This window comes from Heterodontus francisci, chromosome 19 (assembly GCF_036365525.1).
Source record: "Heterodontus francisci isolate sHetFra1 chromosome 19, sHetFra1.hap1, whole genome shotgun sequence".
In the NCBI taxonomy this organism is placed as follows: domain Eukaryota; kingdom Metazoa; phylum Chordata; class Chondrichthyes; order Heterodontiformes; family Heterodontidae; genus Heterodontus; species Heterodontus francisci.
Window position 1 is genome coordinate 55385824 of NC_090389.1, and position 25035 is coordinate 55410858.

A 25035-nucleotide genomic window follows, 5' to 3' on the forward strand; every position below is an offset into this window, starting at 1 on the left:
TTTCTTCCTTGAAGGACATAAGTGAACCAGATGGGTTTTTACATCAATCAATAGTTTCATGGCACCATTACTGAGACTAGCTTTTAATTCCAGGTTTTTTTATTAATCAATTGAATTCATTAATTGAATTTAAATTCCACCAGCTGCCATGGTGGGATTTGAACCAGTGTCCCCAGAGCATTAGCCTGAGCCTCTGGATTGCTAGTCCAGTAACATTACCACTGCACCACCATATCTCAATATCAGAATATCATCCAGATTGAGGAGTGATATTTGAATTTTTTCTCCACTACAATGCAGAAGCCATTTGCTGTAGGATCAATTATATAAGCTTTTAGAAGAGAAACTTCAAAATGAAAATATGACAATGAGGGTAGGCTTTTGGCTGAGTCTTTTATCACAAAAATGCATAGCTTTTCATTTGCCTGACTAAGCTTTTTGGTGCAATTTTAACAGTTCAACAGTATAGTCTTTTGAACAGGTAAGATAATTTCAGATCTCAATATCAGCTGTAATAATTTGCCACATTTTACTGTAGGTGTGTATACTTCCTACAAAACGTTCCTGAGCCGAGATGAGGAGATAATAAAACAAGTGCAGAAGGTAGGCCATGATGGGTGAATCATCCGATTTTACTTTTCTTTATTTCGTTAGTTTTTGTGAACCATTGCATATGCAAATTTGTGTAAGCCTTTTTGGATCCAAGTGCTTAACCTTCAACGATGTGACTTCAACCCTGAAAAAGTTTGGAAGGCCAAATGGAGTTCACTGGAAGTCACAGATACCTCGTGGAAGACCTGGTGCAGAAGATCCCTGGCTTTGATCTTCCATGACGCTCATGAGCAACCCTAAACTGCATCTGCACAAACCATGGTAGATGAGGATACTTGATGTGCAAATGGAAAATTAAAAACTCTCCAATGTGCGACTGCGGTCAGCCAAAACAGACTGTGGAACACTCAGTGCCCAATTCACAAATACACAGGAGGCAGCACACCAATACACTCAGCCACTCCTGACACAATTATCTGGCCTAACCACTTGAATGTAAAATTTAAAGCTGTTGCTCTACACCTACATCAGCCATAAGAAAAAGAGTGTGTTCTTGCATGTTCCACATGCAGAGTAGTTTCTTCTACTCTGCCTCAAGTCCTTCACTTATCCCAGCCTCAGAAGAATAGTCCTTGAATGACTAATGAGAATTGTTTTTTCTTCCCCACTGTAGCCTCAGAGTGAAAATGCCATTCTATTACCATTTGCAGGCAATTTTGTGGCCTGGATTGTGTTGAGACTTCCAATATTTATTTCTGTGTAAAATCTTTAATGTTATGGAGCACAATTTCTTCCCATCATTGTCATAGAGTCATAGAGTTACACAGCACAGAAACAGGCCCTTCGGCCCATCGTGTCCATCAAGCACCTAAATATTCTAATCCCATTTTCCAGCACATGGCCCGTAGCCTTGCATGCTATGGCATTTCAAGTGCTCATCTAAATACTTCTTAAATGTTGTGATGGTTCCTGCCTCTACCACCTCTTCAGGCAGTGCGTTCCAGATTCCAACCACCCTCTGGGTGAAAACATTTTTCCTCAAATCCCCTCTAAACCTCCTGCCCCTTACCTTAAATCCAAGCCCCCTGGTTATTGACACTCCGCCAAGGGAAAAAGTTTCTTCCTGTCTAACCTATCAATGCCCCTCATAATTTTGTATACCTCAATCCTGTCCCCCCTCAGCCTTCTCTGTTCTAAGGAAAACAACCCTGGCCTTTTCAGTCTCTCTTCAGAGCTGAAATGCTCCAGCCCAGTCAACATCCTGGTGAATCTCCTCTGCACCCTCTCCAGTGCAGTCACATCCTTCCTATAGTGTGGTGCCCAGAACTGTACACAGTACTCCAACTGTGGCCTAACTAGTGTTTTATACAGTTCCATCATCTGGATTCCATTCCAGGTCACAGAGATGAAAGCACTAACTTGCTTTCCTGTCATCATCTTTTATACTTTTGATTGCTGTGTACGATTTACCCTAAAAACATGAATTAAATGAGGAAAATTGCAGAAACATACACCTAGTACAAAATTTAATTAAAATATTTGACAGTCCTTGTAAGTAATGTGAAATACAATTTTGTGCTTATTTCACATAAGCAGATATTACTCAGGTCTCACTTAGATGTTGGTTTAGTCAGTGAAATAGTTTTAGATATATATCTAATTTAAAGCTACTTTTTGTTGTTTCAACAGATATAAAGAATTTACTTTATAAAATAAGCATTAAACTTTGCAAATGAAGTGTGAAAATTTGTTTTGAAATTGAAATCTTTGTATCTGTTCAATTTGATGCACCTCCCAAATTTATTTTATTTCTATCGCTTCAGGGTATACAGCAAAAGCGTCCTTCAGAAGCACAGAGTGCAATTCTTAGACGTTACTTCTTAGAACTGACACAAAGCTTCATCATTCCATTAGTAAGTTTTAAATTTAATTAAAGTGTTGTGGTATGATTCCAACAGCACTCCATTGTCTTGTCCAAACAGCCATTTGTGTGAGTGTGGACAGTGAGCTTCCACAATCAAGTTGACCGTGGGAAACATCACAGCCAACCTGGATAACCACCTGCAGCAAGAACATCAACTGATTAATACTTTCTACTCCTTTTCCCACTCCCAAATCCTGGGGCATTAAAGCTAATTCGTGTGCCTTCCAGCTACTCTGGTTTAGACTATAAAAATCATAGTCGGGTTTGAACCTGGTACCTTCCAGCTTTGTATGGCTTACTACCACACTGGGTCACCATGAACCTGTAAGAAATGTTAGAAAAGTTTTTTTAAAAAAAACTTTTGGTGGGAGAGAGAATATCTTTTACTTTGAAACTAATCTGACTCCAATCTTTTAATGTACTTTGCAAAAAGCTGTGTAATGTGTCTGTCACTAATGTGAAGGTTGTATGTTTGTAGTGTAAATAATTAGAATCAATTGTGTGTTGAAATATATATTTTACAGCCTTTCACTGTAATTATTTCAGCATGGCTTCAAGATAACCACGTTTCAGAGAAGCCAGCTCATGGGTGCTTGCGCTATAAGTACAGGGTGAGGAAAGTAATGTGGGGAAATATTTAGGAACTCATTAAGCTGAAATATTTTCTAACTATTATGTCATCATGGACTGTTCAAATTTTATTTCAGGAGCGATACGTAGCCAGTTTAATGCCTTTACAGAAGTCTATTTCACCATGGAAGGTAAGCGTGTACTCACTCAGTCAACTTTTTCAGAAATCTACACTTTAGATTTACTATATTTATTGATACTTTTGTATCCTTTTAAATTAGTGTATCTTCGAATTAATTTTAATGTTGTTTCTGTGTTCTCAGAGTCCTCCTCAACTAAAGCCTTTCAGTGAAGAAGAGTTCATGAAAACTCTGGAAAAAGCAGGACCTCAACTCACATCTCGGTTAAAGGGAGATTGGATAGGTCTCTACAAGTAAGTACTGACTGATCAATGTTCCTTCTACTGGAATAGGATGATCTGCCCAGCTTCTGAAATTTTCCATAGCTTGCTTTTGTGTTGACCTTAAATTTTCAGCTGATCAGAGAAAGCCAGCATAAATTTGTAAAGGATACTTGACGAACCTGATTGAATTTTTTGAAGAGGTGATTAAAGTAGTGGACAGGGGAATGTCTATGGATATTATATGGACTTCCAGAAGGCATTTGATAAAGTTCCTCAAATGCAACCGTTAGCTAAAATTGAAAGCAAATTATTGACCTGGTTAGGAAATTAGCTGAATGGTAGGAGGTAGAGAGTAGGGATAAAAGCAAAGTGCTGCAGATGCTGAAAATCTGAAATAAAAATAAAGTGCTGGAAATAATGAGCAGGTCTGGCATCATCTGTGCAGAGAGAAACAGAGTTAACGTTTCAGATCTGTGACCTTTCGTCAGAACTATTTCTGCTGGTTGGAGAGTCTGGGACGAGGGGGCATAGCCAAAAAAATAGAGCCAACCCATTCCGCAGTGAAGTTAGGAAACACTTTTTACATGCAAAGGCTGGTAGAAGTTTTGAACTTTCTTCCCCAATTGTTAATTTTAAATCTGAGATTGATAGATTTTTGTTAACCAAAAGTATTAATGGATATATTGCAAAGGCAGGTATTTGGAGTTAGGTCACAAATCAGCCATGATCTCACTGAATGATGGAACAGGCTCGAGGGGCTGAATGGCCGATTCCTGTTCCTATGTTCCTAATGGGTGCAAAGCTGCAGCATATGACTCCAGCACATGTTATGACAGTGGACTATCCGTTACCACCTCGATTCCATGTTTCTGTCGGGTTTATGGCTGGCAAAATAAAGCAGTAAAACAAATCCATTGTATGTTCATGTCTGCAGCAATATTCATCTAGTGTTTTTATGTTCCTTTTGTGTTTTTCATTCCATTAAGGCAGTTCCTGAAATCACCAAATTTTGATGGCTGGTTCCGGTCAAGGTGGAAGGAAATGACACAAAAATTGGAGGCATTACACCTAGAGGCCTTATCTGATGCAGTGAGTAGAACCAAAGAGGCTAAAATATAGCCCAAATTCTGTGCCTTGTAAATATTTAGAATTAGAATTAGAACATTACAGCGCAGTACAGGCCCTTCGGCCCTCGATGTTGCGCCGACCATCTGACCTACACTATTCCATTTTCATCCATATGTCTATCCAATGACCACTTAAATGCCCTTAAAGTTAGCGAGTCTACTACTGTTGCAGGCAGGGCGTTCCACGCCCCTACTACTCTCTGCGTAAAGAAACTACCTCTGACATCTGTCCTATATCTTTCACCCCTCAACTTAAAGCTATGTCCCCTCGTGTTTGCCATCATCATCCGAGGAAAAAGACTCTCACTATCCACCCTATCTAACCCTCTGATTATCTTGTATGTCTCTATTAAGTCACCTCTCCTCCTCCTTCTCTCTAACGAAAACAACCCCAAGTCCCTCAGCCTTTCCTCGTAAGACCTTCCCTCCATACCAGGCAACATCCTAGTAAATCTCCTCTGCACCCTTTCCAAAGCTTCCACATCCTTCCTATAATGCGGTGACCAGAACTGCACGCAATACTCAAGGTGCGGCCTCAGCAGAGTTTTGTACAGCTGCATCATGACCTCGTGGCTCCGAAACTCGATCCCCCTACTAATAAAAGCTAACACACCATATGCCTTCTTAACAGCCTTATTAACCTGGGTAGCAACTTTCAGGGATTTATGTACCTGGACACCAAGATCTCTCTGCTCATCTACACTACCAAGAATCTTCCCATTAGCCCAGTACTCTGCATTCCTGTTACTCCTTCCAAAGTGAATCACCTCACACTTTTCCGCATTAAACTCCATTTGCCATCTCTCAGCCCAGCTCTGCAGCCTATCTATGTCCCTCTGTACCCTACAACACCCTTCGGCACTATCCACAACTCCACCGACCTTCGTGTCATCCGCAAATTAACTAATCCACCCTTCTACACCCTCATCCAGGTCATTTATAAAAATGGCAAACAGCAGTGGCCCCAAAACAGATCCTTGCGGTACACCACGAGTAACTAAACTCCAGGATGAACATTTGCCATCAACCACCACCCTCTGTCTTCTTTCAGCTAGCCAATTTCTGATCCAAAGCTCTAAATCACCTTCAACCCCATACTTCCGTATTTTCTGCAATAGCCTACCGTGGGGAACCTTATCAAACGCCTTACTGAAATCCATATACACCACATCCACGGCTTTACCCTCATCCACCTGTTTGGTCACCTTCTCGAAAAACTCAATAAGGTTTGTGAGGCACGACCTACCTTTCACAAAACCGTGCTGACTATCGCAAATGAACTTATTCTTTTCAAGATGATTATAAATCCTATCTCTTATAACCTTTTCCAACATTTTACCCACAACCGAAGTAAGGCTCACAGGTCTATAATTACCAGGGCTGTCTCTACTCCCCTTCTTGAACAAGGGGACAACATTTGCTATCCTCCAGTCTTCCGGCACTACTCCTGTCGACAATGACGACATAAAGATCAACAACAACGGCTCTGCAATCTCCTCCCTGGCTTCCCAGAGAATCCTAGGATAAATCCCATCTGGCCCAGGGGACTTATCTATTTTCACTCTTTCCAAAATTGCTAACACCTCCTCCTTGTGAATCTCAATCCCATCTAGCCTAGTAGGCTGTATCTCAGTAATCTCCTCGGCAACATTTTCTTTCTCTACTGTAAATACTGACGAAAAATATTCATTTAACGCTTCCCCTATCTCCTCTGATTCCGCACACAACTTCCCACTACTATCCTTGATTGGCCCTGTTCTAACTCTTATCATTCTTTTATTCCTGATATACCTATAGAAAGCCTTAGGGTTTTCTTTGATCCTATCCGCCAATGACTTCTCCTGTCCTCTCCTTGCTCTTCTTAGCCCTCCCTTTAGATCCTTCCTGGCTAGCTTGTAACTCTCAAGCGCCCTAACTGAGCCTTCACGTCTCATCCTAACTGAGCCTTCACGTCTCATCCTAACATAAGCCGCCCTCTTCCTCTTGACAAGCGCTTCAACTTCTTGAGTAAACCACGGCTCCCTCGCTCGACAACTTCCTCCCTGCCTGACAGGTACATACTTATCAAGGACACGCATTAGCTGCTCCTTGAATAAGCTCCACATTTCGTTTGTGCCCATCCCCTGCAGTTTCCTTCCCCATCCTACACATCCTAAATCTTGCCTAATCGCGTCATAATTTCCTTTCCCCCAGCTATAATTCTTGCCCTGCGGTATATACCTGTCCCTGCCCATCGCTAAGGTAAACCTAACCGAATTGTGATCACTATATTAATGTATGAGTTTTGCTGAGTAATATATAAACTTGAACTCTAGTGACCATGAAATTTTATATAAGGACAAAGTCAATATCTATGGTTATTACAGCATATCATTGTTAAAGGACTTAGATTAATTTGACTATGACCCCGTTTCTTGTCAGGATTTATTGATATGGATTCAGAAGCACACCGAAGTTGAGGTGGTGGATTTGGTACTAAAGTTGAAAGAGAAATTGGTAAGTACAAGATATAATGATTTCTGACAATTTAAGCTGCAGAAAGCCAACAAAGTTTACTCTGTCCATGGTGATGTTGAATTTCGCTTTGATGAAGGAGCATTGGGTGTTTATAGCAGAAGATGGATAATTTTTGTTGGATGGTGTGGTAAAATACTGCCTGCTTAAGAATGGCATAAAAGTGTTACTGCAAGCTGTGAAGGCCAAGTAACTTCTGGAGAAAAAATGGATTTAGAATTGTAGTCTTTTTTACCCTCTATAATCTGCTTGTCACAGGTAGGAAGTGTTGTACAAAGAATTAGCAGTTAATCTCCTGTTGCACATTTTGACTTTTGTGGGTGCGGGGAGTGTTGCAGTTGCAAAGGGTCGTGGCCATCAAGGCACAGCAGCCAACCTTATTTTTTTGGATCCCAGAATTTCCCCTTCTCTCCTGGGCCCTCAAAATTCATCGAACACTTAAACTTCAGAGAGCCTCTTCTCTTTCATTGCCAATGGTACTGCACAGGCTTTGACCAATTCCTACATAAAAACTCTGTGTTAGGAGATAAAGGCAGGAAGAGTTGAAATTCCATATAAAATGCTTGGGGAAGAATGTTTGAGATGACATAAAACGAAGATGTGATTTGTTTTACATCAGTACTTTCATAGCTGTCGTGGAATATTTTATGTTGTGCTTTATGGCAGTTATTATGGTGTGTGCTTCATTGTTGAAACATGTAAGATCAATATGTATATATTCAGAAAAGATCATGAGTTTTAAAAAAATATATTCTGTCTGTACAGGTGCAAGCCAAGCAACACTGCCTTCCTATAAAACAAGACACATTGGAAAAACTGCAAATGCACATTGAAGCAATAATTTTATCACTGCCAGAAGACCTGCAGAGCATCTTGCTAAAAAATGGCACAACATGATCTTTGTATCCTTCCACTGAAGGGTATTTAACACGGAAACAGCACAAAAAAACTCTAAAACAGTATTGAAAAAAGAACAGGGAAGAAAAATATCCTATAATGCTAAGGAAAATGGGAAAACCAAGTGGATTGAGTGGATAGCCTTTTGAGAAGATTCATCCGTATGTGATTCCACATCATGAAGAAATGGGGGAAAAAACTATCAAATCACTGTGTAAGCTGAGTGTGTTTGTATATGAAATGTCTGATTATTTTAACAATCAAGTTTCACAATGTGGTGCAGGTAGCTGCCATGGATGAAATTGTATCTGCATTGTACTACCAGTGGAAAACAACAGAGGGAGTTTTACTACTAACATTTGTATTGCAAATTATGTATTGATATAAAGGCTGTGCAAATACCAGTGCTGGTATTTTGCTTAGATGCATATTTTAATTTGCTACATTTTTATATAAATGTCTATTCTCATATGAAATATTACTAAACTAACAGCAGTTTGTAGGATTATAAATATTTGTATTTAAATAAACTGTGATTTAACTTTTAAGAGTAGGATATTCACAAGCACATTTTAATTAACAGAAATATGACTGAGCTTCATTATTTTTACCAAAGCAACTTGTCAATAACTATACAAAATTTTGAATAAACTTTACACTATTTTAATATAATTTGTCTTTTAGTTTAGAAATAATTAATACTTACATTTTTAAAGCCCTTAACATATCAAAATATCTGAGAACTTCACGAACAAAAACCTTTTCAAGTATAATGATATTATGTCAACAAACACTGCAATCTTTCTCCACCAGCAATAAAATGTTTAAATGACCAATTAATTTAATTTGTAGGAAGAATGCTGATCAGAACATTGGAGAACCCTGTGCTGTTCTTTGAGTTGTGCCAGGAGATCTTCAGTATCTACAGGAACACAGACAAGACCTCAATTTAATACATTGGCCATTATTTTGCTGAGGTGGCAGAAATCCTGCTGCTGGGACCAAAAGTGGGAGGCAACACTGCTTCGGCGGGTGGTGGGGCCCGGGGCTGCTTTTTGCCTACATTGCTGTTCTATTAAGGATGGCGGCCCTCCCCCAAGAACTGCCGGACCTCAGCAGCGTCACCACGAGTGGCCATTGCCTGTCAGGCAGGCCCCAACGATAGAGGTGGAAATCACTGAGGCAGGCATCGCTGTTGCCTTGGGGTGGCCATTGCCTCTGGGGGTGGCATCTCCGTGGGCCATGGAGTGCCCCTAAAGGAGGGTCGCCTGCTGGGAGGCCACCAGGTTTCACTGGGTGGTCTCCCCAGCACTGGTGGGCCCTGTCAACATGGGCAAAATGGCCAACGAAGAGGGAAGTGGCCTTTAATTGGCCACTTAAGTGGCTCAGTTGCCCCCGGCAGGTGACCGATCTGCCAACTTATCCACCACTGGCAAAATGGCATGGCGGCAGGAAGACCTGGGGCACCTTCCCTCCCGATGCCTTCGACATCATTTTGCCAGCCCTCCCACCTCCCAGCCCATCCTCAAAGAGCTGGTAAAATTCAGCCCATTATCCAAAGGATGGCCCAACACTGCATACTGCACTGACAGGTGATCTTAAATTATGAACACCGTCCAGTATGGGACTTGAATCTGCAACCTTATGACCTAGAAACATGTGTGCTACTAACAAGCCCTAACTAACATGCAAGATTATTCTTACAGCTGAGTAGCTCTTGTGATCGATTTCCATGTTTTATGTTTACAACTGAACAATTTACATTTGCATTTAAACTTCTCAGCACTCAAATGGTAAATATTTCAAGGTTTTAGCTAAGTTGTCAAATGAATGTTCTGTTATCATGATGTACTCTGTCTCTAGCAAAGAGAGTGAAGAAATGGAAGAACAGTTTCATCCTACAGAACACCACCCTCAGTTTGGTTTTCAGTGAGTGATTATTATTTGACCATGACCTCAGAAAAACACGTGTCCCAGACCATCCGTCCATTTCTGAATGGAGAATTCAATCATAGGAAAATTTAAAGTTCATTGACAGGATAAACTATTGAAATTATAAGTAAAATATTCTCCAAGAGGTTAGAGTACTGCTGCTAATTATAGATTAAAACTTAGTTACTGAACAAAAGAAAAACTATCCGCAATTTACCAAGTGAGGACTGAATTTCAATTTCAGCAGTATAAATATTAATTCTAGACAAGCTGTTGCTTTAATTACATCATCTTCCCATCTTACTCTCTTCCCTGATCTCAGCTTTCCTTCATCATATTATAATCTGACTCCCTGTCCCGTCTCCCCCGACCTCATCTACCTCTTGATTAGATTATTCATGTGATTCTCTGTGTCTCACAGACAAGCTTTTCTCAAGTTTTGGTGTTACAGCAAGTATCCCATGACGCCCACATGCCAGTCTCCCTATGGTCTGCTTGACATTTTCCTGGAAATCGGAAAGTAAAATTAATTGAAATGCAATTTTGTGCTTTAGATTTAACAAAACCTGTATATAAAAAAAACTCCACAAGTGGACATTGTTCTGGAACTGTTTCAAAGGTTTTTACATGGATTAATAAAACATGCAGGAATTTATGATGCAAGGTAGGATAATAGTTCAATATGTTGGACATTTAACATAGTATGCTACAGAATTAGATGTGGATTCACAACCACAATTTTCTATATGGTGACTTCCCAATCTCAGATGTTGAGAGTGAAGGCCAGACATTTTCCTCCAAGAACCGATGGAAAAAATGGCAATCACGTCACCCTGATGCTGACTTTGTATCAACTAGTGCAAAATCTGCATTAGAGTCCAGTGAAATAATTATTTGCCAACCCTCAGGGACTGAAATGATGTATGCTTCCAGAAAGTTTAAAAAAAAAAGTAGAAGTAGTTCATAATCAATGTTAAATACTACCTCATTAAATATTTAATAAGTCTGCAAACATATATTTTACTCAGTTGGTTTAGGACCAATGTGGGAGGATATTAAGCCACTTTTCATTTAACGAGCATATTGCATCTTCCAATCACAACAGACAATTTTTGTTTATAAATATCATGAGTTTTGGAAGACCATTATAGCTTGTGTTACTGCAACTTCTATGTAAAATTGAAACTTGTTTCACAAGTTTGTGTATTTCCCCTTTTGAGCATCTGTCGACTTGTTGTGGATAACAGCCATTCTTGTATCATTTTCAGAGAGAGACTGGCATTCATATTGCACCTTTCATGACCGCAGGTCATCCCTAAGCAACGTCCAGCCAATTAAGTATAGTCACTGTTATAATATTTGAACTGTGGCAGCCAATTTGCACACACTAAGGCTCTACAAACAAGAATGAAATCAATTATTGATAACTGTTAGAATAAGACTCTGTTTTCTCTTCCAACCCCAGCTCCACCCAAGTGGGGCAATATCAATGCCACTCTAAATCCAAATGTTGGGAAGTGCACCAGTGGTGACTCCCTATCTGGGTAAATTGCTTTGTTATGTCTCAAAGAAGTTACGTCAAAGAAGAGACAGAGTTAAGTTTGGTACTTTGCCATGTAGGATTAGTTGTGTAAATTTTGATCTCAGACACTCTATCATAGCACATTACATTAGGCTCCAAGGCACAATCAGGATCCTACATTTGATTCTTGGCAGGTCCAGTGCATTGTTTTTAAAATGTACATGAACTTGTAATATTGTGGAAATGTTCGATCGAAGAAGGTTATGAGACAGATTCCAGACTCTTAAAAAGGTATAAATTATTTTAGATGGTTGCAATTAGCCAGTTATCATTGAACATGGTATATGCCCTTTCTGCCTTTTAAATGTATATTCTCAAGTGGTTAATTTCATTGGATATCTTTTAATATGTTTGACCAAAGATCTTTGCTGCTCTCTTCTCACATCCCCATTTTGTTTTGGTCAGTCCTATAAATGGCATTGTCTGACTTCCCTCTTTGATTAACCAACATTTTTTTTTTTATTCAGATGATGATTAGCCTGTTATCTTTTCCAGTATTTTCAGATTTTGTCAATTTGTATTTTGTTCTTTGGTAATCTACAGTCTCCTTGCTGGAAATCGACCTCAAACAGTCCTTCCCAGCAAATCAACCTCAGTACAAAATCTCTTCCCAATGAATCCATCCCTGTAGAGTCTTCCCCCCCCCCGTCAAGTCCATCCTAGTGCAATATCCCATCCAATCTCCCAGCAAATACAGCTCACTAGAATCTCCACCAGGCAAATCAATCCAAAGGCAGAAGCTTGTCCCAGTGAATCCATCCCACTGCAGTCTCCACCATCCACAATGACTTCATCCCACTACAGTCTCTCACCCAGAAATTCACCCCAATAAGGAGACTCACCCCACAGCCCCACTCTGTGAATCCAGTCCAGTACCGAGGCTCCCTTCCCCCAGTGAATCCACCATTAGTCTCCCCCACCCCTGGTGAATCCATCCCACTACAGTCTCCCACCAACAGAGTATTTCACAGGTGAGTCAGTCCCAGTACGGTCTCTCCCAGACAAATTCTCCCCACCCCAAATTTAGCCCACTAGTCACTTCGCCAGCAAATCCATCAGCTAAGGAGTCTCACCACATACACACCATCCCACCGCCCCCCCCAATGAAACCACCGCAATGCAGTCTACCCATCACCAACCTCCCTGTGAATCCATCCCACATGTCTTCTGCACAGTCAATCCATCTCAATAAGGAGTCACTGTCCTCCTCACTGAAGTCTCTCTCTATCCCTCCCCATGAATCTATCCTAATAGTATTCTCTCGCTCCATGAATTTATCCCAGAACAAATGTCTCCCCACCCCTCTAAATCCATACTGCTAACGTCTCCCCATCCAGCAAATACACCCCAGGGCAGAGTCTCCCAGACGAGTTTATTCCATTGTTAACAAATATATTGTGCGTGTTTTCTGTATATAATATACAAATACACATACAAATTGGGCATCGGGAGGGGCACAAGAATGAAGCATTAGAGAGGAGGTACAAGGTGCATAGAGGACTGGGAGAGACAAACAGTATTGGAATAGAGTAATTCAGAAACAAGAGATATTAGATGGTTGGGTGGGGGGGTGGTGGTTTGGATGCGAGGCAGATGAAGATGGATCATTGGTGGACATGCTCTCTGCTGCTTTGGCCCTAATCTCTAGAATTCCATCCTAAACCCTTCTGCTTCTACCTTTCTCTCCTCAGCTAAGATGCTCCTAAAAACCTACCTCTTTGATCAAGCTTTTGGTCAACTTTTCTGATTTCTTCTATACTTGGTGTCAAAAACTGTCAATAATATTTTTATTGATATCATTCTTGTTAAATACCTTGGGATATTTTATTATGTTAAATGCACTATATAAATGAAAGTTGCTGTTGTAAGGTCAGAATTGGGATATTTACTGCTGATTGCAAAATGATCAGTTCCATCACAATTCCTTAAGCTAATGAAGCAGTCTATACTTGCATGCAGCAAAACCTGGACAGCATCCAGAGTTGGGCTGATAAATGGCAATTAACTTTTGCACCACATAAGTACTAGGCAATGACCCACTCCAACAAAAGAGAATAATAACCTCCCCTCGCCACTCAATGGCTTTACCATTGTTAAATTCCCCACCATCAACATCCTGGGGATTACCATTGACCAGAAACTTAACTGGACCAGCCACAGGAATACTGTGGCTACAAGAGCAAGTCAGAGGCTGGGTATTCTGTGTCGAGACTTGCCTCCTGCCTCCCCAAAGTGTCTCCTTCACCTACGTGACACAAGTCAAGAGTGTGATGGAGTACTCTGCAGGGGTGAGAGTGGCCAAAGACCAAAATGTCTGAATTTTTGTTTGACAAGGAATCATGTAATTATAGCACTGTTAATGATCTGTAATGAATACAAATGTCCCAGGAGACTTCAAACATGTAGAAACATTAGTTATCCTATTTGTTACGGTCATGTGGTGCGACGTGGGTGGCTTGCACTGTTCAACTCCCCACCTGACTGCAGCAAGTCTATTTTTATTGGGGTTTAACCCCTTGGTGTTTTATTTTTCAAATAGACAGCGACATGTTTTCTTGTAGGTTATAAAAACAGAAAATAATTGTTGATCAATACGCCTTATCCCGAAATTGTCACAACCACATCCACTCGCGCATTCACTCACATGCACACACACACATAAAAAGAGACAGAGAAGGGAAGAAAGGAAAGTGGCTTTTAGTGGGGGGAGGTCGCGATAAACCTGTTGAATTCTCTTGGAAATCAAGTTCTCGTGGGTGCAGGCCTGAGATAAGGGTAGATTTCTCTTTTGATTGAAGGTTCAGTTGAAGATGATGGGCTAAAGTGTGGCAAGTTGAAGAGACTTAGCAGTTGGCAGGAAAAAAGACAAGCGCAAGGAGAGAGCCAACTGTGTAACAGCCCCGACAACCAATTTTATCTGCAGCACCTGTGGAAAAAGTCTGTCACTCTAGAATTGGCCTTTATAGCCACTCCAGGCGCTGCTTCACAAACCACTGCCCACCTCCAGGCGCTTACCCATTGTCTCTCGAGACAAGGAGGCAAAGAAGAAGAAGAGTCTTCGCAGACATATACTTTGAAATGTTTGAGAGCCAGCAAAAGTCCTAATGTTTCTTTTTCCAAAGTGGAATACTTTTTTGGATGGCAATTTAGTTTTCTTGAAAAATACCCTACTGGTTTCTCTATGGCTGATTCGTCATCCTGTATTCGGACTGCACTAACCCTCAGGTCTCTAGCATCGATCACTATTTTAAAGGGTTTAGCAAAATTTGAAGCAGCCAACATTGGTTCATTAGTTAAGATTGCCTTTAGCTTTTCAAAAGCTGCCTGGCATTTATTTGGCCATACTACTTTGTTTTTAGTTTTTGCAGCAAATCGGTTAACGGAGCAGTCACAATACTACAATTCTGTACAAATTTCCAGTAAAAACCGCACATCCCTAAAAGCCAGATTATTTCCCATTAGATTTAGGGATAGGGAACTCTACTAAGGCTGTTTTGCTGTTTTTGGCAATACCTTTCCTTGCCCACTAGATGTCCAAAGTAAGTTACTCTTGCTTTTCCAAATTCGCTTTTTTCCAGATGTATCACTAAGTCCATGGCTTGTAACTTTTTAAACAGAATTTTTAGCTGGTCTAAGTGTTCTGCCAAGTGTTACTGTATATTAGTACATCATCGAGATACACTACACAGTTGGGAACACTGGCTACCACCTGATTCATTAATCTTTGAAAAGTGGTTGGGGTATTTTTTTAGCCCGAATGGCATTCACCCAGCACTGATAAAGACTGTCAGGTGTTACAAAAGCTGATATCTCTTTGGCTCGAGGAGTCAAAGGAACTTGTCAGTATCCCTTTAACAAGTCGATCTTGGTAAGAAACCTAGCACTGCCCACTCTGTCGATACAGTCTTCTAACGCGGAATTGTGTAGGAGTCTGCCTTCGTTACCGCATTGATTTTTCTATAGTTTAGAGATACAGCACTGAAACAGGCCCTTCGGCCCACCGAGTCTGTGCCGAACATCAACCACCCATTTATACTAATCCCGTATTCCTATCACATCCCCACCTGTCCCTATATATTTCCCTACCACCTACCTATACTAGGGGCAATTTATGATGGCCAATTAACCTATCAACCTGCAAGTCTTTGGCATGTGGGAGGAAACCGGAGCACCCGGAGGAAACCCACGCAGACACAGGGAGAACTTGCAAACTCCGCACAGGCAGTACCCAGAATCGAACCCGGGTCCCTGGAGCTGTGAGGCTGCAGTGCTAACCACTGCGCCACTGTCTATACAAAATCAGGTTGACCCATCAGGTTTAGGTACTAGAACTATTGGGGAACTCCAGCTACTTTGACTGGGTTCGATCAAATTGTTTTCCAGTTTCTACTGAATCTCTGCTTTTACTTGGGCCTGTTTGTCAGGACTTAAGCTGTAAGGATGTTGTTTTAAAGGAACAGTTCCCCCTATATTCACATCATGTGTGGCTAAGGTTGTACATCCCGGCTTATCCGTACAAACTCTTTTAAATGTTTTGAAATGCCTGGTTAGGTCTTCACTTTGTTTTGCCTCTAAGTGCAAAATCATGTTGTCCAATTTTCCTAGCCATTCTGTATTCACTAATCTGACAGTTGGAGGTTCAATCTGAGAATTGTCTAGACCTCCTTCTGCCTCATCTTCACTATCCTTTTCCTTCTGAACAATCCTGATTACCTGACATATCTGTACCGGCTTATCCTCCACCCTGCAATAATATTGCTTTAACATATTGATGTGACACAACCGGTTCTTCTGTCGATCAGGGGTATCAATAAAGTAATCTACCTTACCCACTCTTTTGGTCACTCTATATGGGCCGCTAAACCGTGCTTTTAATGGTTCTCCCTGTAATGGTAACAACACCAATACTTCATCCCCTGGTTGACAATTACGGGCTTTTGCATTCTTGCATTCATATTGACCTGGGATGCTTTATGGTGTTCCTGAACCACACCGCAAGCTTCCGTGAGCCTTTCCCAGAACACAGATACATAGTCCAGTATCGGAGATGCATTCTTTTGTTCCAAGAATCTGTCTTTTATGAGTTTTAGAGGACCTCTTACTTCATGTCCGTAAACCAATTCGAAAGGACTGAAGCCTGTAGACTCATTCGGTGAGTCTCTGGTGGCAAATAAAAGAAAGTCTAGTCCTTTATCCCAGTCATGTGGATATTCATGACAGTATGTTCTAATCATTGTCTTGAGAGTTTGGTGGTATCTCTCTAAAGCTCCCTGTGACTGTGGGTGATATGCTGAAGATTTCAGCTGTCTAATCCCCAAATTGCCCATGACTTCTTGAAATATCTGAGACATGAAATTAGAACCTTGATCTGATTGAACTTCAAGTGGTAACCCATATCTCATAAAGAATTGGGTTAACTTTTCTACTACAATTCTAGCAGTAATTGTCCTCAAAAGAATGGCCTCTGGAAATCGAGCAGCCATATCCATGATAGTAAGTATGTATTGATGTACCGCTTTTGTTTTTGGCAAGGGTCCTACACTGTCTACCACTACCCTGCTAATTAGTTCCTCAATCACTGGTATGGGAACTAGTGGTGCCCGTTTTATAGTAGGTTGTGGTTTTCCCACCACTTGGCATGTATGGCATATACTATAAAATTGACTTACATCCATTGTAAGACCTGGCCAGTAATAATGTTGGCTTATACGTGATTTGGTCTTTCGAATTCCCCTATATCCTGCAAAAGGAATGTCATGTGCTAACCTTACTAATCCCTGGCGATATTTAGGTGGTACCACTATCCAACAACTGTTGAGTCTTTGTCCACAGGTCTATGAGGCGGTCTCCATTTCCTCCTCAAAACCCTATTTGCCACATAATAGCCTTCTGGAACTCCTTTCACCTCAGCTTCTGTCAGAGCCATCTGTGCTATTTGGTATATCTCTGCATCAGCTTGCTGTGCTGCAATGATAGAAGATCTATTAAACATCTCATTTGGATTATCTAAATCCCCAAATAAGGTTTCAGATACTTAGCTATCTGTTTGTGGTGCCATTTATACCTCCGACAATGGATCCTCTTTAACTGTTGCTTGGGTGACTAAACACGCAGGAAATATTCTCAGAACTTGTTCCTGTAATTGTTCTGTTTCCCTAATTTCACTTGGTTCCTCTGTAATTATAGGAGAAACTGATACTTTTGAACCAGCCAAATCATTTCCTAGCAGTAGATCAGTTCCCTCTACTGGCAAACTGTGGACAACTCCTACAGTTACCATATCAGATATTAAGTCACTCTCTAGGCATATTATATAAAACGGTACGGGTATAAACTCCCCGCCAACTCCATTAACTAAAACTTTAGCATTCAAGATGCTCTCTGGTGGAAACGTTCTATCTTTCCCCAGCAAGAGTGTTTGGGTTGCTCCTGTATCCCTGAGTATAATGATAGATGTTCCTACCTCACTTAAAGGATCTGGAGTTACATTCCCTTTTGACAAAAACTTTCGGGTATCTTATTCTTAACCTCCACACTCACTTTCATTTTTGTATTTGGTTTTACAGCTGCCGTTAAAGCTATAGCCTGGTCTGTTATGCTCTCAACCAGAGTCTTTTCCACTGCATTAGCTTTGCGTACCCCAATAAGTCCTATGGGTTTACCTTGAAATTTCCAGCATTCTGAACAAAGGTGACCCGTTCTGTGGCAATGGAAACACTTTGGCTTGCGAACCTCACTTCTACCCTCAGTACCTTCCTTTCAGGCCTGAGGAGGTGATCCTGGGGCATTCCCAGCTGTTTTTTCTTGTCCCCGGCTACTTGCCTTCCTTTCACTGTCCCACTTTCTATCCTTCTTGAGTTGATGGAGTGACGGATAAAAGGTTTTGGCTTATTCACAGGCTCAAAATCATCAGCAATTTCTGCTGCTTGCCTAGCTTTCAAAACTTTCAGGTTATCTACATGTATTCTCACTACTGAAGGAATAGAATTTTTAAACTCTTCTAAGAGAGTTCTCGAAGGTTCTCATTTGTGGTTTCCATCTTTAATGCTCGTATCCAACGGTCAAAATTAACTTGCTTCACCCTCTCAAATCCTACATATGTCTGCCCAGCCAATCTCCTTAAATTCCAAAACTTCTGATGGTAAGCTTCAGGAAATAATTCATACACAGCAAGAATAGCCTTTTTTAACATTTCATAATCTGCAGAAGCCTCTTCAGGAAGCATGGCATAAACTTCACGAGCTCTGTCTACAAACCTGCTTTGCATAAGCAGTGTCTAGCTTTCCTTCGGCCATTTCATCTGTTTGGCTATTTTTTGAAAAGATATGAAAAATGCCTCTACATCCCTTTCCTCAAACTTAGGAGGAGCTTGTATAAATTTAAACAGCTTTTTGCTGGGTCCTGGACTGAATTCAGGTTCTTCCCGACCCAAATTTTTCCTGGAGTCAAGACCACCCCTTTGTCTTAGTTCCATCACTCTTAGCCTAAATTCCCTCTCTTTCTGGCCTTCCTCTTTTTCAGGTTCAAGTTTTCTTATTGCTATTTCTTTTTCTGTTTTCTGTTGAAACTCCAGTTGCCTCAACGGTAGCTGAATTTTTGCCAATTCCACTGCATCAGTCTCTGAGTTACTACCTTCTTGTTCCTCGTTGTCATCTTCTAATTCCAGATGTTGGGCTATTTGGTCAATTATCACTGCTTTTTTTGGCACCTGATTTCAATTCTAACCCCAATTTTGCTGCCAATTCTTTCAGTTTATTCTTAGTTAAAGTTATCATTTCACTGAGGGCAACATTCTCCTTTCCCAGAAACTCTGCTGCAACTGCAAATGCCATTCTGATGGTATAGACTGTACCTTATTATACAAGAAACCTGGTTTCTTTTATTTTTTGTAATGGGTGTTAGATTTGGATCCCGACAATCGAGTTCTCCAATTAATATAATCCCAAACACAAGTGCAATTAACATGATTCCAAATGCAAGCCCCCCCCCAATTAATATGTTATGACAGAGGCGGGAGCAACGCACTATCAATTCAGTTCCGTCACTCCACAGGTCGCAGCATATTATTTAAAGATTTCCACCCAACCTGGAAACAGCCAAATTAAACACTCTAGTAACCCCTGAAATAAAACAGACCAAACCAGGTATCTTTAGACAACAACAAATTAATTATTTATTAAAAACCATATCTTAAACACTTAAGAGAAACCTATGTCTAAAGACCTTATAACTCCTTATTTTAATCTAACACGCCCATTCACACACATACACTCAAAAATAACAGTAGTTAACCAGTTTTTAAAAGTGTTGTTTTTCAAAATTAGCTGCTTCTTACGAATAAATTAATAAGTCCTTGTGAGTTACATTCCTGATGGATGAGGTATTCTCATGTGGAAATAGTCAAAGGCCACTCAAAGTCTTCACATGGCTTTGATGCAGTATGTTCTTAATAGGCATTAAACTCTTTGGCTGTAGTCGGCATCAACAGTTCCTTTAGCAATCCAAACGGTTTCTTAAAAAAAGAAGGCTTTTCTTCTTTTAGGCAATTAAGTTGGCCTGTAGCTCCCTGTAGAATCTTTGCTGAGAGAAAAATTACAGCTTTCTTCTCTTCAGTAGCAAGCCTCATTGGAGAATCTCTCAAAACTAACTGGTTCATTCGGTTTTTGCCAGTTTTACACACAGTTCAATGGAAACATTATACCATGTGACCTGTCTCTCTCTCCTGCTGCCACTTAGGGTAACAAGTGTAGCTGCTGGCACACTGTGCCTTAGAAATTCTGGAACTCTCTCTCCCTTAAAGGTGTACTGTTTTTTAACAGAGTTTTAAAGGCACACACTGTTTTTAATCCAAGGAGAAAAATAATTACAAGTCCCTGACACTATGTTGAACACTGATTTAGTGAGAGACCTGGCATTGTTTTTGCTTGCACAAGTAGTCAATGTCTGCCTGCACACTTGATGTAGCGATGCAGAGTATTCTGGACAGATGTCCCTCTCCCCCCTCCCTCTGTCTTGCCCCTCTCTCTCTCTCTCTGTCTGTCTGTCTGTCTCTCTCTCTCTCTCTGTCTGCCTCTCTCCCTCTCTCTGTGTGTATGTCTCACTCTCTCTCCTCAGTGTGTGTGTGTGTGTCTCTCTCCATCCCTCTCTCAGTGTCGGTTTCTCTCCCTGTCTTGGTGTCTGTCTCTTTCTCTCCCTGTGTCTCTCGGTCTCTCTCCCTCTGTCTGCATCTGTCTCTCTCCCTCTCTCTGTGTCAGTCTCACTTCCTCTCTCTCTATCCCTGTCTAGCACTCCCCATTTGTGTGTGTGTGTCTCTCTCTCTTTCTCCCCCCCTCCCTGTGTCTCTGTGTAAGTCTCTCTCCCCCACTCCCTCTCTGTGTCCCCTCCCGTGTCCGCTCCATGTGCATCCCCTCCCTCACTGTGTCCCCCTCTCAATTTTTAATTGATGTATAGATATCAATATTGCATGTCTTGTAGATTTCTCATTAAAATGGGGGCTTTATCACTGTTATGGCTGAAAGGACTATCACGAGTGTGGGATTTTGAAGGGACCTGCTAGTGCTTGGTATGCATTAATTAAAAGTGAATAACATAACAAAGAGTACAATGGCACATTACACAGCCTTAAGATCAACACAGAAATTACAAAACTACTTCATACATAAAATGTACATATAAAATATATGAAACCAGCAAAGTCAAGACAATCAGTATGTAAAGATAAGGTAGCAAGATACACTTATGAAATACAGCAGGATACACTCAATTAATACATGCTCATAAGTAACATGAGCAAAAGGGAAAAGACTACATAACTACAAATCTACAAAACTAATTACAGAACCAAAGTGATACATAGGACTGTTATATAATTCGAAAGAAAGTGACTGCTTTTTAAGGCATTACTGTGCAATCAACAAGTTAATGCTTTATGAAAAGAACTAACTAATTTAAAACACAGAACTCGAGGCTGAAGACTAACAGCTGTTTTATCACAAAAGGGAACACGATTAAGTCCCCTTTTGAGTTCTATGTATCAGGTATAGCTGATAAGTTCTAATGGCTAGGGAGTTTGTCTCCGGACACAGCTCCAGACACTGGACCATTCAACCTTGACTGTCTTCACAGCAATAATTCTGTCATTAAACCACAATGTAGTTTTGCACGTGTGCCTAGGCCATGTGATATCTTTCGACAGTCAGATAGGAATGCAGCTACATCTTCACAGACAAAGATACAGTCACATAGGAAGTGTTGGCATTGATTACAATTAAGTAGAATTGATTAATCAAAATGTACTCGTATTCTTACAATGTAACCCCAGGTCCTTCAGCTCCTACATCCCCTTTAGAATTGTACCCTTTATTTTATATTGCCTCTCCTCGTCGTCTTACCAAAATGAATCACTTCACACTTCTCCACATTAAACTTTATCTGACACTTGTCTGCCCGAAGTCACTTTATATATTTAGAATCATAGAAAGTTTAAGGCACAGAGAGGCCACTTGGCCCATCGTGTCTGTGCCAACCAAAAAATGATCCACCTATTCTAATCCCACCTTTCAGCAATTGGTCCATAGCCCTGCAAGGGATCAAGAAAAGCAGGGGTCCTAATACCGATCCCTGAGGAACCCCGCCATTTACCTTCCTCCAGTCCTAAAAACAACCGTTCACCACTACTTTCTGTTTCCTGTCACTCAGCCAAGTTTGTATCCATGCTGCTACTGTCCCATTTATTCCATGGGCTTTAGCTTTGCTGACATGCATGTTATGTGGCACCCAAGAAATGCTTTTTGAAAGTCCATGTACACCACATCAACTGCATTACCCTCATCAACCCTCTCTGTTACCTCATCCAAAAACTCAAGCAAGTGTTACGGAAGTGCTTCCATTTTTTAATATTTTACTTTTTTGAGGACTTGTGTTAAAACTGAAAATATTCCATGAATGTATTTTTTTTTACCAAGTTCTCTGAAAGGACACTTGAGATGTTGTTTGAAAACAACCTGTGCTGGAAATCATGTGCTTTCAGCTCAATAAACAACAGAAATCTTGGTGACCTCGGGAAGATGTCTACGGAGAAGCCACATGTCAAGATTTATGGATGTCAGGAAGTTGATTTTCTGTTTGGGTACGAACTGTTTTGAAAACAGTTGGAGCTCAACTTGCCAAGGAAAAACCACCCTGCTCACCTCTTTCTCTACCTCTTTGAAGAAACCGTGCGAAGATCCAGTGTGGGAGAGCTAAATTCCCTGGTGCTGCATCTCTCCTGAGAAGCTGAAAAAACCTGCCAGATTAATTCTCAATGCCGCCTGAAAAGAACTGCTTTAGAAAAGATCCCAGTGACTCGTCTCAGTCTACCCGGATGCCAGACAAAAAGTGACAACTGACGTCCTTCCATATCTCTTTTTTCTTCAAGAATTAGCAAGTATTTGGCCAAAGCATTTCTTTTTGTCTTTTTTTTTGTAACAGAGTTTCTGTGTTTTTTTCCAGAGTGTGTATGTGTGTGTGCGGGGGGGCGGGAGGGGGAATTTAAAAAGGAACTTTTAGATTTCAATCTGTGTGTTAATGCTTTGCTTCGTTACTGGATAAGTCTTGTTGGATAAACTGATAATTTTGTTGTTTATTAAAGAAATCTGTTTGGTGTATTTTATTCTGGGATAAAGAGTAGAATATATGATTGACCGCATCAGTAACTGGGTAAACATTGAAATATATGTTGTGACCTGTGGAGAAGTGGAACTAGAAAAGACAATTCATGCCTCCCACCTTGGTTGTAACACAAGTTAGTTAAACGCAATTTTCCCTTAACAAATCCGTGCTGACTTTCCTTAATTAATCCATTTTTGCCCAAGGGACTGTTAATTTTGTCCTGAATAATCATTTCTAAAAGCTTTCCCACACTGAGGATAAACTGACTGGCCTGTCCTTACACCCTGCAACGTTTGCAATTCTCCAGTCCTCTGGCATCACCCCTGTATCTAAGAAGGGTTGGAAAATTATGGCCAGTGCCTCTGCAATTTCCACCCTTATTCCCCTCAGTACACTTGGATGCATTTAAAAAAAATTATTTCATGAGATGTGGACATCACTGGCAAGGCCAGCATTTGTTGCCCATCCCTTACTGCCCTTGAAAACTGCATGGCTTGCTAGGCCATTTCAGAGGGCAGTTAAGAGTCAACCACATTGCTGTGGGTCTGGAGTCACACATAAGGCCAGCAGATTTCCTTCCCTAAAGGGCAATAGTGAACCAGATGGGTTCTTACGACAATCAATGATAGTTTCATGGCACCATTTCTGTGACTAGCTTTCAATTCCAGATATTGTTAATTGAATTTAAATTCCAGCAGCTGCCATGGCGGGATTTGAACCCATGTCCCCAGGGCATTAGCCTGGGCCATGGATTACTAGTTCAGTGAGATTACCATTACACCACCATCTCATCTGCTCCTGGTGACTTTACCAACTTTTAGTTCAGCCAGCCTATCTAATCCCTCCTCTTTATCAATTTTTAGCCCATCCAGTGTCTCAACTACCTCCTCTTTCACTATGACTTGAGCAGCAGCTTCTTTCTTGGTAAAGACAGATGCAAGATCTTATTCAGTATGTCAGCCATGCCCCGCTGCCTCCATGCGAAAATACCCTTTTAGGTTTCTAATTAGCCCCACTCCTCTTTTTACCACCCTTTTAGTATTTATATGTCTATAGAAGACTTTTGGATTCCCTTTTATGTAAGTTTCCCATCTCTTCTCATACTCTCTCTTTGCTACTCTTATTTGTTTTTTTACTTCCCCTCCGAACCTTCTGTATGCAGCCTGGTTCTCAATTATATCATCCACCGGACATCTGTCATATGCACTTTTTTCAGCTTCATCTTGTTTTCTATCTATTTCATCCTCCAGGAAGCTCTGGATTTATTTGCCCTACCTTTCCCCTCATGAGAATTGAAGGGGTTAAGTAGAAACAAGCTGCGTCTTAGGAAAGCATCTCAGCAGAATATAATGGTCAGGTTGAGAAAAGAAACAGTCAAGCTGCTAGGGCTAAGGGTAGGATTAGGGAGCGAAGGCAGGAGCCGGGGCCTCGAGGCCACTGTTTCCATGGAATGTTGGTGTAATGGAAAACAAAGGGATAATAGACTCGGGATGGAACCATCTGTATTGATAAGGCTGAGGCTGTATGTTCATTGGAATGTGTAATCAATCACCATTGTTTTAATTAAAAGTGTATGATCAATCATTGTTTGAACACATTGTATGATAAGAATGGTATATAAGTTTATGCTCTTGAATCTAAAGTCAGAGTATTACCTTCAAATACCCGAGGTGGTGTCTTTTCCTGTGTACGCTTGAATAAATCAATTGAACCTGTACCTGAGTCTCCTCATGTGGTGATTGAGTTATCCCACAACAGAATGTACGTTGACTGTACCTGAACTGTCTCCTCTTTAAAGGCAGCCTATTGTTCCATTACAACTTTGCCTGCCTATCTTTGATTCCAATTTATTTGGGCCAGATCTGTTCTCACCCCAAACATTTGG

The 25035-nt window shown here is 40.8% G+C and overlaps 1 protein-coding gene across 3 annotated transcripts in view; it reads left to right on the forward strand.

Moving 5' to 3' along the window:
- The window catches only part of dennd6aa (DENN/MADD domain containing 6Aa), a 148425-nt gene extending 139797 nt beyond the window's left edge, over positions 1 to 8628 (forward strand). The window contains exons 14-20 of one of the 3 annotated variants that reach the window (XM_068051680.1): positions 539 to 603; positions 2376 to 2465; positions 3184 to 3237; positions 3370 to 3479; positions 4436 to 4538; positions 6998 to 7072; positions 7856 to 8628. In XM_068051680.1, coding sequence (XP_067907781.1) covers positions 539 to 603; positions 2376 to 2465; positions 3184 to 3237; positions 3370 to 3479; positions 4436 to 4538; positions 6998 to 7072; positions 7856 to 7987 — 629 coding nt within the window. In that variant the 3' untranslated portion in view covers positions 7988 to 8628. The remainder of the gene's footprint in view (positions 1 to 538; positions 604 to 2375; positions 2466 to 3183; positions 3238 to 3369; positions 3480 to 4435; positions 4539 to 6997; positions 7073 to 7855) is intronic. The other 2 variants (XM_068051679.1, XM_068051681.1) reach the window with 2 other exon arrangements.
- The last annotated feature ends 16407 nt before the right edge of the window (positions 8629 to 25035 follow it).